Source organism: Perca fluviatilis, chromosome 6 (assembly GCF_010015445.1).
Source record: "Perca fluviatilis chromosome 6, GENO_Pfluv_1.0, whole genome shotgun sequence".
Lineage (NCBI taxonomy): Eukaryota > Metazoa > Chordata > Actinopteri > Perciformes > Percidae > Perca > Perca fluviatilis.
This window is the reverse complement of record NC_053117.1, coordinates 6,745,823-6,759,728: the sequence shown is the minus strand read 5'-3', so window position 1 is coordinate 6,759,728 and position 13,906 is coordinate 6,745,823. Positions and strand designations below refer to the sequence as shown.

The 13,906-nt window shown below is 41.7% G+C and overlaps 1 protein-coding gene across 1 annotated transcript in view; it reads right to left on the bottom strand.

Annotated features, from left to right (window-relative positions):
* tet3 (tet methylcytosine dioxygenase 3) overlaps window positions 1-7,441 on the bottom strand; it is a 44,410-nt gene extending 36,969 nt beyond the window's left edge. Inside the window, exon 1 of the mRNA XM_039802400.1 lies at window positions 7,059-7,441. Coding sequence (XP_039658334.1) covers window positions 7,059-7,424 — 366 coding nt within the window. The 5' untranslated portion in view covers window positions 7,425-7,441. The remainder of the gene's footprint in view (window positions 1-7,058) is intronic.
* Window positions 7,442-13,906: the final 6,465 nt, after the last annotated feature.

Below are 13,906 nucleotides of genomic sequence, written 5' to 3'. Positions count from 1 at the left end.
TCCGTCCACCAATCAGAGGCCGGGCTGGGCTCTGCTGCTAGGGTGAAATAGAAGGAGAGCAAGTGAGGGCGGCGAGAGAGAGAGAGAGAGAGAGAGAGAGAGAGAGAGAGAGAGAGAGAGAGTGTGTGTGCGTGTGTACAGCACCATAAAAGAGAGACTGACATAAAGAGACAGAGTAAAGGTGGACGGGAGGTGTGTGTATGTGTATGTGTGTGTGTGTGTGTGTGTGTGTGTATGTGTATGTGTGTGTGTGTGTGTGTGTGCGTGTGTACAGCACCATAAAAGAGAGGCTGACATAAAGAGTCAGAGTAAAGGTGGACGGGACTGTGTGTGTGTGTGTGTGTGTGTGTGTGTGTGTGTGTGTGTGTGTGTGTGTGTTGGGGCGGTGGGGGGAGGGGATGGGTCCTCTCTATGCCTGTCAATTATCTCCTCAAACTCGCCTTCCCTAAACAATGCCTCTGGTATGTGGTATCGCTGAGCACCATCTGGGTGTCAGGGCTGCCTGCAATAACTGGACTGGACTGCACAGCACGCGTGCGCGCGCACACACACACAAACAAACACACACACACACACACACACACACATTTATTTCCACAAAGACCCTCTGAAACAGCCTCACAACCCCCCTCTGACAGGCAAAATGCTCAATTACACAGCAAAGCCCAACATGCTGACTCAAAGAAAGTGAAGACACAGAAAATAAGCACATTGCCACTGTTACTCTGCAATATTATAAGAGAAGTACACATTAAAGCTACATAAGTGCCATAAGCAAAAAGCCATGGTGTCACAAAATATCACAAATCAGTGCTCTCCAAGGATACACGTGCAAACACTATGTAAGCTGCCAGGGGCTCGCATTTCCTTTACACACAGTCTGTGCGAGAATGACATACCAGGCATATTTTGAAAGCCTGCGTTCATAATGTTTACATTCTGAGTGTGAAAGATCATCTTCAGCTTGTACCGTTTTAAACCAGACATCAGCGCACGTTCTTGCCAGCGTGCTGAACACAACCACAAAAGCCGAGGGGAAATGGTTTTGTCCAAATCAGTAAACGGGTATTGCTGCCTAGATGCATTTCTCTTTTTTTTTTTTTTAACAAAGCCCTTTTAAAAACTGTAAATGATCAGCTTTTGTGAAACGGGAAGTTTAACAAAAACAAATTGTGTGCCAAAGTGGTGCCAGAGAGAAAAGGGCTGCTGGATTAGTAACCGCCGCATGACAAGACAAAGTCAGCGAAAGTTCATGCAGGCTGGCGAAGACACGGCGGATCAAGGCGAAAAGGACAGAAAGCGAGAGGCAGACAGAGACACAGAAACAGAGAGAGAATCGGAAAGAGAGAGGGAGCTGAAGTGTGGCGTCGTGATGCAAGGCAGCCACACAGTGACACAGCATTCTGTCTGACGCTCTCATATGGCATGGGAAACCCCCTCTGCTGACGTCAGACCGGGCCACGTGTGGGTATGAATGTGTGTAAGCGTGTGTGTTTATGTGTAAGCAGAGGGCGTGTTTGTGGAAAGCTGGACAGCGAGAGCGGCTGCTTTCGTTACAGGTGGCCGGGGTAGTTGTAGCACACAACGGTGTAGCCGCAGTGCAAGCGTTTTAGTAAAGGCAGCAGTAACAGGAAGAGTGACTGTAGTTGTGAATTAATAATAATAGTTTACGTGATGAATCGAAGCACCACCTGTCAAGCGAGGCTTGTTAGAAATATTTGTCTTTGCAGGAATAACGACTGCAGAATCAAGAGGAAGAAACATAATCTAGCACATCTCTCCTCGATCAAACTGTCCCTCCTCCTTCAGGCTTTCGCAGCCTTTGATGGACACCTCGCAATCACTGACGGAGCACACAGCACTCACTCACAGACGCATATCCTATCTACTCCTAGACAGCGCCATAATCCTGACATACACATGCCTTCGTTTAACCTAATTTCACTCATAAATGCCCTGTAGGTTGCTGTTGTCTACTCACGTTTTAGACCTGCAAACTAACTCACCCCACACACAAACACACTCACTAGGTACGGACACGGTGGAGGGAGGCTCATTATAGCCGTTCTGATTGCGTATTGTATTTTATTATTTACTAAGTAGGCTATTAAGTAAGAAAAGCTTATGTGAATGTAAAGAGCCGTGAGTAAAACACATTTTGTCACATTCAGTCTGTTGAACTGTACAGGTTGTATGAAGTTAGATCTGCTGCCCATATTCACATGGTACAACAGTGAGAAGCTGTCATGGTAGAAGATGGAGGCTGTTGTTGCCAGGCAATAAGGGACTCAGCTGCTAACATCCATTGAGAGGTCAGAGGGCAGGGATGGAGGGATTGTGGGGGAGGAGGGATATTGTTATATAAAGTAGATCTTTGCCACCAGATCTCACTAGTAAAACAGGGTAAATCACATTTGGTTGGGGTTAGATCAAACCCTAGGTATGACTGATGGGGACCTACAGTATATCTCTGTGCAACTTATATACAGCCCAGTAGATTCTCCTTAATTTGAAGAACACTAATCATGCAGAAATCACTAAATAATACCCATAATATAATAATATCTTAAATCAATTCAGATCAATATATTATAAAAGAAAAACTCCAAACATTAGAAGAAACAATTCAAGATTACAGCTGCAAGCAGCGATGAACGGGCCCCTGGTTGACATTTCCGCGACCATTGGACAGTTGCAGTAGGGCTGTCTATATTATATATGAATATTCTGAAAATTCTAAATTATAATATATATTCAAATTGTAAAATTTGAATATGAATATGCCCCCAAATTTTTAAATGAATATTCAAACTGCATTTTTTTTTTTTTTATAGATTATTTTTTGGGGGCATTTTTAGGCCTTTATTGACAGGACAGCTAAAGAAGTGAAAGGGGAGAGAGAGAGCGGAATAACATGCAGCAAAGGGCTGCAGGTCGGAGTCGAACCAGGGCCCGCTGCGTCGAGGAGTAAACCTCCTCTATGTGTGGGTGCCCGCTCTACCGACTGAGAATTGCATTTTTGGCCAATTTTGACAGTCCTATCACCAACCAACCAAAACCCCCTTGATTTCCCGATTACTTGGGAATTATTGACCGCATAGACAAAATCTCTCCAGCTGAGTAAAGCTTGTGGTCAAGACAGAATGAAAAACAAAATGCTCAAATGTAGCACCCCAGAGATAAAGGATGCAGTGTTAACGTTGTTCAATATTGTATTACAGTCGGGATGTTTTCCCAAAATCTGGTGGAAAGGGCTCATTTCCCCATCATAAGAGTGGGAACAAATCAGACCCTAATAACTACCAAGGTATTTATGTCAGCAGCTGTCTGGGTAAATTATTCTGTAGTATTGTAAATAAAAGAATACTAGATTTCCTTGAGGAACACTCCATCTTGAGTTAAAGTCAAATTGGCTTTTCTCCCGAACCACTGCACCACCGAACATGTATACTCTTCACACTTTAATTAAAAAACAGGTACACCTAACAACAAATGGTAAGATATTCACTTTTTGATTTCAAGAAGGCTCCATCACAGACTTCTACACTGTGGTATACGGGGCAAAATGTATCATCTGGTTAAATCAATGTAGTTGAAAAATATGTGTGCTGTTAAAATTGGAAACAAACAAACTGAATTCTTCACCCAGAGAAGTGGTGTTCGGCAGGGTTACAATTTAAGTCTGCCTTTTTTAATGTGTATATAAATGAGCTTGCTGTTGAGTTGGATCAATGTGCTGCTCCTGCTGCCTCTCCCTCAATCAGCCCATTGCGCTGTAGGGTAATGTATGGGGTCTACTCAGTCATCAGAGCCATACCCACTGGGACAAACATCCAACAGAATCTGTACATGCAGAATTCTGCAGATACATTCTACACGTACACAGAAACACACCAACAAATGCATGTAGAGCTGAATTAGGCAGAGAATCCAGCCCCCGAGACACCTTACATTCCAAACTCAAGAGCTGAGCTGAGAAGTTGGGCTGGGATCAGCCTCACAACAACAGTGCTCTCCAAACAGCAATCAGAGTAAAGAAAGTTAAAACACAATGTAAAGAAACCTATCCGGAACATTGAAAAGAAGAAACGAAAAGCCAAAGTAGATTGTTACTCTTATTTTATTACATCCTGTGTGTGTATATATACACACATATATTTATATATTTATACTTATATTGTCTGTTCTGTTAACCTGTTTGTTTAACTTATTTTAGATAATGTGTGACATGCACCTATGACACCAAAACAAATTCCTTGTATGTGTAAAAAATTTACTTGGCAATAAAGCTTTTCTGATTCTGATTCTGATTTGCATTGGCAAGTCAGGCAGTCACTATCCTTTTAATATAAACATGAATATCACCCAGGAGATGCAACAGTCCAAACACTAATGGACAAGATGCAGTTCAATATTCTGACCCTTGCATTTACTTAATCAATACTATTTTTATATGAGAGGCCCTTAATCTAAATTGATTCTCGTAAAATACATTTTGAATGTATTCCCACAAATATGCAAACTTTTTCATCATAAAGCAACATTTAAGTGTGCTGTTGTGAAGCCCTATATGCTATTTCCAAAGCTTTAAAAATGTCTAAATTATTTGAGAGACGGTGCATAATAATGAAATCTGAATATTTTTTGGAAATGGTTATAAATGTTCTGACATATACTGTATATTTCATTTCAGAAATACTGGTAATAGTATTTGCCCTCAAAAAACCTGGTACAACCTTATTATTATATTATATACCAGCTCCTGCCCTTTTTGGTTCTTACCATTACAAAAAAACCAGCTAACACTGTTTAGTCATCATGTTGTGTATGAAAGTTGGTATGGGAATGTTGGTAACAGAATCAGTGGCCACATGCTTGCTTTGCTGGCTACCAGCCCTAGGAAAAGCCGTAAATAAGTGTCCATGCTTTCATGCTTGGTCATGCTCTCAAGCCCAGTCTGGTTTTTCCTGCTTCTCCTCCTCCAATACTGCTGACCATTTACTGCATCTTCCCGTCCTCCTCCTTAACTTTACAGACCATCCCCCCAGTTTAAGCGCGGGGGCACATACAAACACACAAAGCCACACACAAAGCCCCCTACACACACACACACACACACACACACACACGTGCACTTCCATTAACACATATAAGTGCACACTTTAAAAACATGCAGTCTTTCTCTTTCTTCGCACACCCACGCACACAAACAGAAACTGGCCTAAGGTTAACCCCCCACTCTCTTTCAAAGCCTCAGAGGTCAAAGGACAAAGCCCAGGCAACTGCAGGAATTCTCCACTGCTGCCGTTTGGAAGCCCTCACAGTCTCTCAGCCATGCAAACACACACACACACACACACACACACACACACGCACACACACACACTGTCCACTCACAGTCTGTTCAAATAGAATGCTTAATCTTAAGGACAATATTTAAGTAGGATCTATAACAACAAAGGTAACCCATCTGTATCCTCAGCACTCAGCACACCATGCAAATACCTGTACTCTCTATATTTATTAACTAGATTCACTTCCAATTTCCACTTTAAATACATTAGTGTGTGTGGGCACAACCTCACTGGGTGCTGTATGATCACAGCTACAGCTCTGTTTGGGACATCCTCATAGCCTAGAGCATGTGCAGACTCCGACATCTTCTGAAAATGCGTATAGATCAGTGGCAGCACTCAAACATGGACAAGATAAACCTAGATAAAGATGAGGTAACTGACTATTTACTTGATTCACCTATTTATCGTGATCTATTACATTTCAGAAAATAGAGAAAAATAGCCATTATTTGTACTATTACAATGTGCAATGTCTTGTTTTGTCCAACCAACAGTCCTAAACCCAAAGGTACTCAGTTTACTATGTATTTAAAACAGGTCAAAGTGGTAAATCATCACATTGGGCAAGCTGTAATGAGAACATTCTTTGCTTGAAAAAGTATTCAGGGATTGTCAAAGTAGTTGGTGACTCAATTTCTGACATTTAACTAATTGTTTCAGCTCATAAAGAAACCGTAAAGATGCTTGTTTTAGTAGTTGTAGTATAACCAGTAATTGTTTAATCACGTTTTTAAAGCACACAGAGTTGTGTCACTGTATGAAGTGTGCTCTATAAATATATTTGAGTTGGCAGAACAATCTCTTCCATCCGTTCTGACTCTGATAAACACAAGTTGTTTATCAGTTGTATGTATGTTATGTAGATAAGATCATTTATAAATTTGAGTTTTGGAATTTACTGTCACAACTAGCATTATAGAATGTGTCATCTGGATAAGTGCTATAACATATACACACTTTGCATATATGGCACGTGCAACTAACTAGCCCTCTAAACCCAGCCTGAGGACAAACAGGTCTAGGCTTGACAGATAAGGAATGCAATTAGTGGCACCAGCAGCTACAAAGCCCAATGCTGTCTATCTGAATGGACATCCCAAACAAGATGTTTGTGACATCTGTACTGGTTAAGGGTGTCACGATTTTGATTTTTAATTCGAAATCGACCGAAATGAAGTCACAATCTCGAACTTCGAATAAAAAAATGGAACCGCAGATGCTGCCACGCCCCCATGTCACAAAAAAAACCACGTGTTGAAGTGCTACGAGTCAACCCCCTCAAACATAGCTACAGCCTGTCAAAAGATAGAATGGCAACTGCACGGACAGAACTCGAACCCCCTACTCTTTCACTGAAGAGTTCCAGTGAGTTATGTTGACAACGTTCCTGTTGTGTGTGTGTGTGTGTGTGTGTGTGTGTGTGTGTGTGTGTGTGTGTGTGTGTGTGTGTGTGTGCGCGCGCGCCCTTTCTCTCTCTACAGAGGACACTAGACATGGCATGTTTCAGCTATGGTGAAATAGTTTTTTAAGACACTTAATTGTTCAGAGAAGACTATGGACTGAAGATTTAAGTTATTGTTACATTATGTTGTTAAATGGCATAGCAACCTGTGCTTTAAAAAAAACTGACACTAATATAGTATTCCCATAAACAATCACTGTAATATTATTATACAATAAACATATCTGTACCTCGCTCACCTCCCACTCATTCCGTCTCTTCTTCAGCTGTTCACATTTGCGCAGCTTGCAGATCTGCTTGCCCGTCTTGCGGTTCAGACAGTTTGCGCAGGAACGGCAGTTCTCTTTGCGGAGGCAGGGAGTGCAGTCGCCACATTTCTTCCTCTTTTTCTTCTGGAGATCCACAGTGGGGTCCACGGAGGCATAGAAGGGAGACAGAGAGAAGAGCCCCGCTTGCTGGTGTTCAGTCTCAATATATTTGCTCAGAGGAGACGTCTTCTCTAAAGACTTTCTGTGCAAGTGGAGAGACTGAGCCTCCTCCTCGTCCATTGAGAATTCATAAATGTCCTCAGATGGCGGGCCAGGCCCTGCTGTTGGCCTGAGCATGGTGACCGTCCTCACTTATGCCTACGTTGTCTTTTAAATAACGAGATTGTAAAAACACGGATCAACACGGTGAAGTTTAAAAAGTGGAGTTTAAAATCGACACCATTCAAACGAACCATAAATATTTGGCTGCAAGTTTGTCTGGTCTTAAAATCAAAGTTTGGCAGGAAGACAACTTGTCTCGGATCAGTCTGTGCTGTTGACTTTGTCTATCTCGATATTAAACCATCTGGAGAAAGCCTAAATCCCCTTGACTCTGTGAGCTGTGGCCAAAAAAAGTTAGCTGAGTCCTCCAGGCACAGCTTAATTATTATACTGGGGTATTGGTCACCCGTTGGAGGCCCTGGAGAATCCTGGTTGTAACTTGCAGTATGGAGTCCATCTTTCCCAGCTACCCTTCGGGATGGTGGGCGGACCACCACCGTGGCCGCGTAGCTGGACCCTGGGGAGTCATGGCGGTGTCTGCACAGCCTGGCCACAGTCTGGAAAGTCAAATGGATAAAACAAAAATGATTTAATCCATGCTAGAATGCCAAAAAAAAGTATACATACACATCCCTTTTCTAGGTTTTCAGTTGGGACCTTGAATGTTTGTCTTATGGTCAGTGTGTACAGTATCTCTCTCCATCAACTGTTATGAGCAACTGAATTTTTAAGGACACTTGTTCTGTGTCCATTTAAGGTAATATGTTTTTGATATCACCCACATAAAAGATCTGAACATACATGTGTCATAAATCTAACAATGTATGTAGCCAACTTTTTTTCTTTCTTTTTTTAACACAAACGTATGTCTACGACTGTGATCATATTCCCTTATTAAAACACATTGTGTTGTGTTACACTGTAAAAAAAAATAGTGAAAGTGTAAGAAATGAATAATAACTTGATTTATTGAAGGCAGCGTCAAACAGAAAAGTGTTCAGGCTTGATTTAAAAGAACTGAGAGTTGCAGCGGACCACTTCCTGGTGTGAACGGGCACCACGGCTTTTATGTATGTCTGTGGAAAGTGGATGCATATCTGTCAGTGGACTTCTACATTATCTGCTAATTTAGATTATACCCATCAAATACATATGGATGGTTGGTAACATATTTTGTTCCTGGTCCACTGCAAGCCTCAGGGTAAGCATGGTCAATGGCAATTTGTAAGAGTCAGATGTCACTTTACAAGCCTGTGCATGTACTTAAATAGTTGGTATAACTGGTTGCGTAGCATTTGATAATACTAGATGCTTTGCCCTGTATTAGAGTTCAGTCTGACATCCCTGATAGCTGTCTGGATGTTGTCTGGTTTCCAAACACAGCTTGGCTGTGCATGCAGTTGGCTCATAGCCAGGCCTACGTGAGCAGTTTGCGAAGATATGTGTTTTAATGGCAGACCCCACAGGGATGGGGGCTTATGTCTCCCTGAATGAAAGTCAGGGGGTGATAAGTTGATGCCAGGGACAGTTCTCTTTGTCTTGTGGTCGCACGCACCAGTCATCCGTAAATAAAGGGAATTGTGCTGAGAAAACCCAATGTTTCTGTGCTAGTGGTTTCACAGCCTGCAATGAACAGGTTTTTTTTTATGTTAACAGGAATGCAGCAGAGGGTAAAAGCCACTATAAAAAATATGTAGACTACTTCAATTTAACATTACCCTGTGGGCTTGTGCATTAATGTGCATTTTAAAATGAACACGGATTTAAAAATGTAATCCAGTGGAATTAACTGTTACTAGCTTTTGTGGAAGTTTTGCCTCCTGGCCATGACCATATACTCACACTTTGTAAAAAAAATAAAAAATAAAAGAGACTTGTTCAATAACAAGTAATTCCCCCAAAAGGCTGAAATTAAAACAAAATAGTTACACCATTTAAATGTACACCCCAAATTTTGAAGTAACAGTAGCCTAAACATTTAACTTTGAGCTAGCTAGTTTGCAGCTTTGTTAGCTAACATTAGGTATTTCGCGCTCAGCCTACGTTTTAACATTTCATGTTAGTAGAATTTGTCTCACAATTTATTCTTTTTGTACATGTAAGTATAATTTATATGCTATTAAACTTATAAGTAAGAGGGGGGAGGGGGGGGGGCTGACTTACCAAATGGGGTTCCATGGTGTAACGTTAGCTTAGCTAAAGTTTTAAGTATTTGTTGTGAAGATGAAACTAACGTTAGCAAAGACATGCCCGCTGTGACAGCAGCCAGAGTCAGTTTCTAGGTTAAGGTAAAGTTATTGTCTTCCGTGGAAATAGAAGACTAGCTAAATACAATTGGGCACCGCCTTGTAATGACACAACTGTGTGACACTTAAACGTTCCTGTTTTTCCCTCCACAACTTGACTAATTGCTAAAATATGATGGTAACCTAACGTTACAACATTAAACAGAACAAAAAGGCCTAACCAGTAACAGTGTTGCCGAGGGGGGTGGGGTGGGGGGGTGGGGGGATTTAGCTACATTTAGCTTGATAAACGCAAATTTAGGCAATAACATTGTGAGGCAACAGTACGCGCTCTGCCAGCTCCGCACGTGGTTTAATCAACACTGTGGGGCTCCTCAGTGCATGCCGCCCAGTCAGTGGTGCTAGCTCCCCTCTGCCCAGATGTTAGTCTAAATTCACGTGGTTACCTAAGTAGCCTACAGCCCACACCGATTAAAGCAATCAGATAAAAACTAACAGGCATCCTTAGATTTACATTAAGATACTGCTCATTATCTACAGCAGGATACACAAAACACATTAGGGCTGTGAGTGGTAAGGCCACTGGGATAATTGCGTTAGGTGACAAACACAGCACTTAACCGGGTGTGAATACACACTTTGATTTACATCCACGCGACAGCCTTAAAAGACACTTGCAGAGAGGTTATCGTACGTCAGATGGACACATTATAAGCTCTTAATATTTCTATTTTAGTAAAATCATTAATGAAGTCACCCACAAATAGCCTACCATATATTAACGCATTCCAGCTGTTTGACACGCCTTAACGTTAGCTATGCAGCAGAAACTCTTGTTACTCAGTTCTGCACACAAACACATAACCTACAAAGTGGGTTAATCGACGTAACATCCACGTATGCATAGGAAAAACATTCATAATATTAAAATATAGGCTAATATTCACAATGAAAGGAGAGAACGTAGCCTACCACCCGCGACGAGGTCTTTAAATGCTTCGATATTCCTTTTCACTTCAGCGTTCCACTGCCATTGCAAAATGAAAAATAAATTATTAAAAAAAACACAAAAGTAGGCTACTTACATAGCATAATAAAATAATAATAATAGAGAGCTAAAAATGCGCCAACAAAAACTTTTCCACATATAAAAATACTCGTGCACAAAAGGGCAGAGGGGGTAAAAAGTTGCAGCCTAATGACATAACTCTGGTCTATGTCTGGTCGGGGGTGCTGGAGGTGAAGAGAGAGAGAGAGAGAGAGAGAGAGAGAGAGAAAAAAAAAAAAAAAAAAAAAAAAAAAAAAAAAAAAAAAAAAAAGGTTGTGTCTCTTGGAAGGGTTAAAGTCATCAGTAAATTATGGAGTGGAGTCCTGCCAGTTGGAGCAAGGGGTGGTGGGTGGTGATGGTGGGGGGGACACACGTCATACAATGGGGATGTGGGGGCTTAAAACTGGCCCATGTGATGCTGAGTTGAAGTGGTATTTTTTAGGTCATGAGATGATTTGAAACTGCCCTCAGGATGCCGGGGTGACATTTTGACTGATAGCTTGAATGTCACAAGAGCGATTTCTAATCAGATTCCTGTGATGTCATGCAAGGGTTTTGAAGCCATACTGTTGTGACATCATGAGGGGAAATGAGGATCAGGACCGTTTAGGTCTGAAGAAGCCCTGTATCACTCCTGCACTACATTGGGTCGGTGTGTTCAGATGAAAGGGAGCAGTGGCCCCCGCTGACCGAGTTCAGGTATAGCTCAGCTGCCTTTTATCCCAAGTGAGGGCCAGTCTTGTGCTCCACACCATCCCCAGCTACAGAAAGGGAGTTACGGAGGATAGTGAGGTAGTGAAAAGGATGAAAAATGGATGGCGGTCTAGATAAATAAAATCCCCTATAAATATAACAGTACCTGTGTACATTACATAGGGAAGAACAAGCGATAGAAACCAGTTATTTTAATTTGTGACCAACATTCAGTCATAATCATTAAACATATAAATGAAAAATAGTACAACCATTACTAACAAAAGTAGTATATGGTTGGGAATGGGCACTCCATCATACCTCTGCTTGAATACAAAATCAATTTCCTTTTTTTTTTTAATTCATATTATGAATGTAATCGAGAGTGAGGACCTGGGAAAGACCGAAGGGGATGACAATCTCAAAAATCGTGGCACCACAGAGTATTTAATAGTAGTCTTCCCTCCAAGTCGGCAGTCATTAAATTGTTATTCCACTGACCAAACAGTAGCTTGCCAGCCATCAGCCATAGCTCCATTTTGTTGTCACACTACTGCATATAAGCAGCTTTGTAAGTTACGGTGGCAAATCTAATCTAGATGCAGAAACTCCAAGGGGTCTATGCATAATAACATTTCACGCTGCTTCAATGGAGAACTGTACCGATTGTAATTTACTGTATATGACGGAGTCAGAACGAAAAAGAAACTTCTTTTGTGGTTCCACCCTCATAAGGTATGGCAGCACAATACAGTTGTGAGGATGTTGTATTAAATAACATTTTTTAGATGGGGGTTTCCAAACCACAAGGTTATCTGAGGTTTGTAGCCCGCTCTGTTTGTAGTTCTTGGTCATGAAAACATTGCGTTGTATCTCACTATGACTCCACGTACAATTACAGAAAGTACTAATACATTCCATATCAATAGGATCGCAGCATTACATTAGTCTATGCCTAAAATACTGCAAAAATACACCTCAATATGTTATGACTATTCGTAAACAATGTCGCATCAAAAGCCATTTAAACATTAAGAACTGAAATGAAAAGTAATAATAACTAGAACTGCAAGCAGTTATGACGGGGCCCAAGCCTCCGATGCCATTCGCCTCCGATGCCATTCGCCTCTGATGCCATTCGCCTCCGATGCCAGTCGTCCGCCATGCCCCGGGGAGCCGCGCCAGTTGCCCCCGATGACCCGCGAAGCTGCGCCAATGTGGGACCGGAAGCAGTACGTAGGGGGGGCAAACGTTGGTGAATGTCGAGAGGTTTGATGCACGAGGTCTGCGGTACTCTGCCGTTGCAGTTGTAGTGGTTAACAGTTCATCTCCATGCATATACAGACTACTTTTAACAATTCTCTACTATAAACAAACTTCTTAACCCCCCTGACCACAGGGGACAGCAGAGAGAAATGAGAGAGTGACTTAGAGAGTGGAGGTACCGGCAGGTGTGGTGGTTGAAAGAGCAGGGGAGGTGGTCAGGTTGTCGTAAATGGTGTCATAGGCGCCAATTGATGTTTTCCTCCGAGGGTGCTCACAGGCGCACGTGGTTAAAAAAAAAAAGTAGTCAAAAGTTGTTTGCATTTCAAAACCTTAGGAAATGGACCGGCGACCGACCGTTACCCCGCCTATTAACTTCGATAATAAAGCCGTAAAGTAGGCTTTCAACTCAGGACAGCGCCACTTCTCACAAATACAGATAGGATTGTAGATGAGAAGTTTAACTGACACGTGACCGCGATCAACTTCGTGGGAAATTAAGAATCAATGCCACCGACATAACCAATCACACTTTGACAGACTCTCCACTTAGCACCAACTGCAATGTTTAATTGCACGGTATCAGCTCATATGAATGGTGTTGATTTTGGATTGAAAAAGTGGTAATATTTGTCCACTGTGAAGGTTGTAGAAACTTTGTCAGGTGGGTTAAGAAGTTTTTTTTTTTTAAAAAAAACAAACAAAAAACCAACCAAAAAAAAAAAAAAAAAAAATTTTTTTTTTTTCATTCCCATTGCCAATATTCCATTCCATTAACATTGATTAACAGGGCAAAACACTTTTATATTGATTATAGCGCCCCCTAATGGCCGATCTTCGCCACATTTGGTACAGCGCCTCAGAACGCCATGCCGAACGAGCACCACAAATATTGTATTGATTGCTTTTACTGTGGCAGAGATATTGCAATTGCAAATTTCCCATTGAAATGCATTGAGAAAATTGGCGGGAAAACAAATAAACGTTGCTTATAGCGCCCCCTAAAGGCCGATCTTCGCCAAATTTGGTATAGAGCATCGTATTGGAATGATGAACAAGGATCTCAAGTCATTTGGTGATAACATTTAATTTGTCCGAGATATGATATGATATGTGTGTGGTAGCTAGCTAGGACAATTTGTTTTGTCGTCAAATGCGCATACTTTAACGTAGCAAAATTCCTTCAATAACTTTTTGTCAGGTCCATCTGGAGATGCTAACTACCAGGTTTCGCGGGTTGCAGGTTGCGCGCGACCTAGGGACGAGTTCGAAAAAGTTGTTTTTGCACTTTGCGCGATATTGCGAAA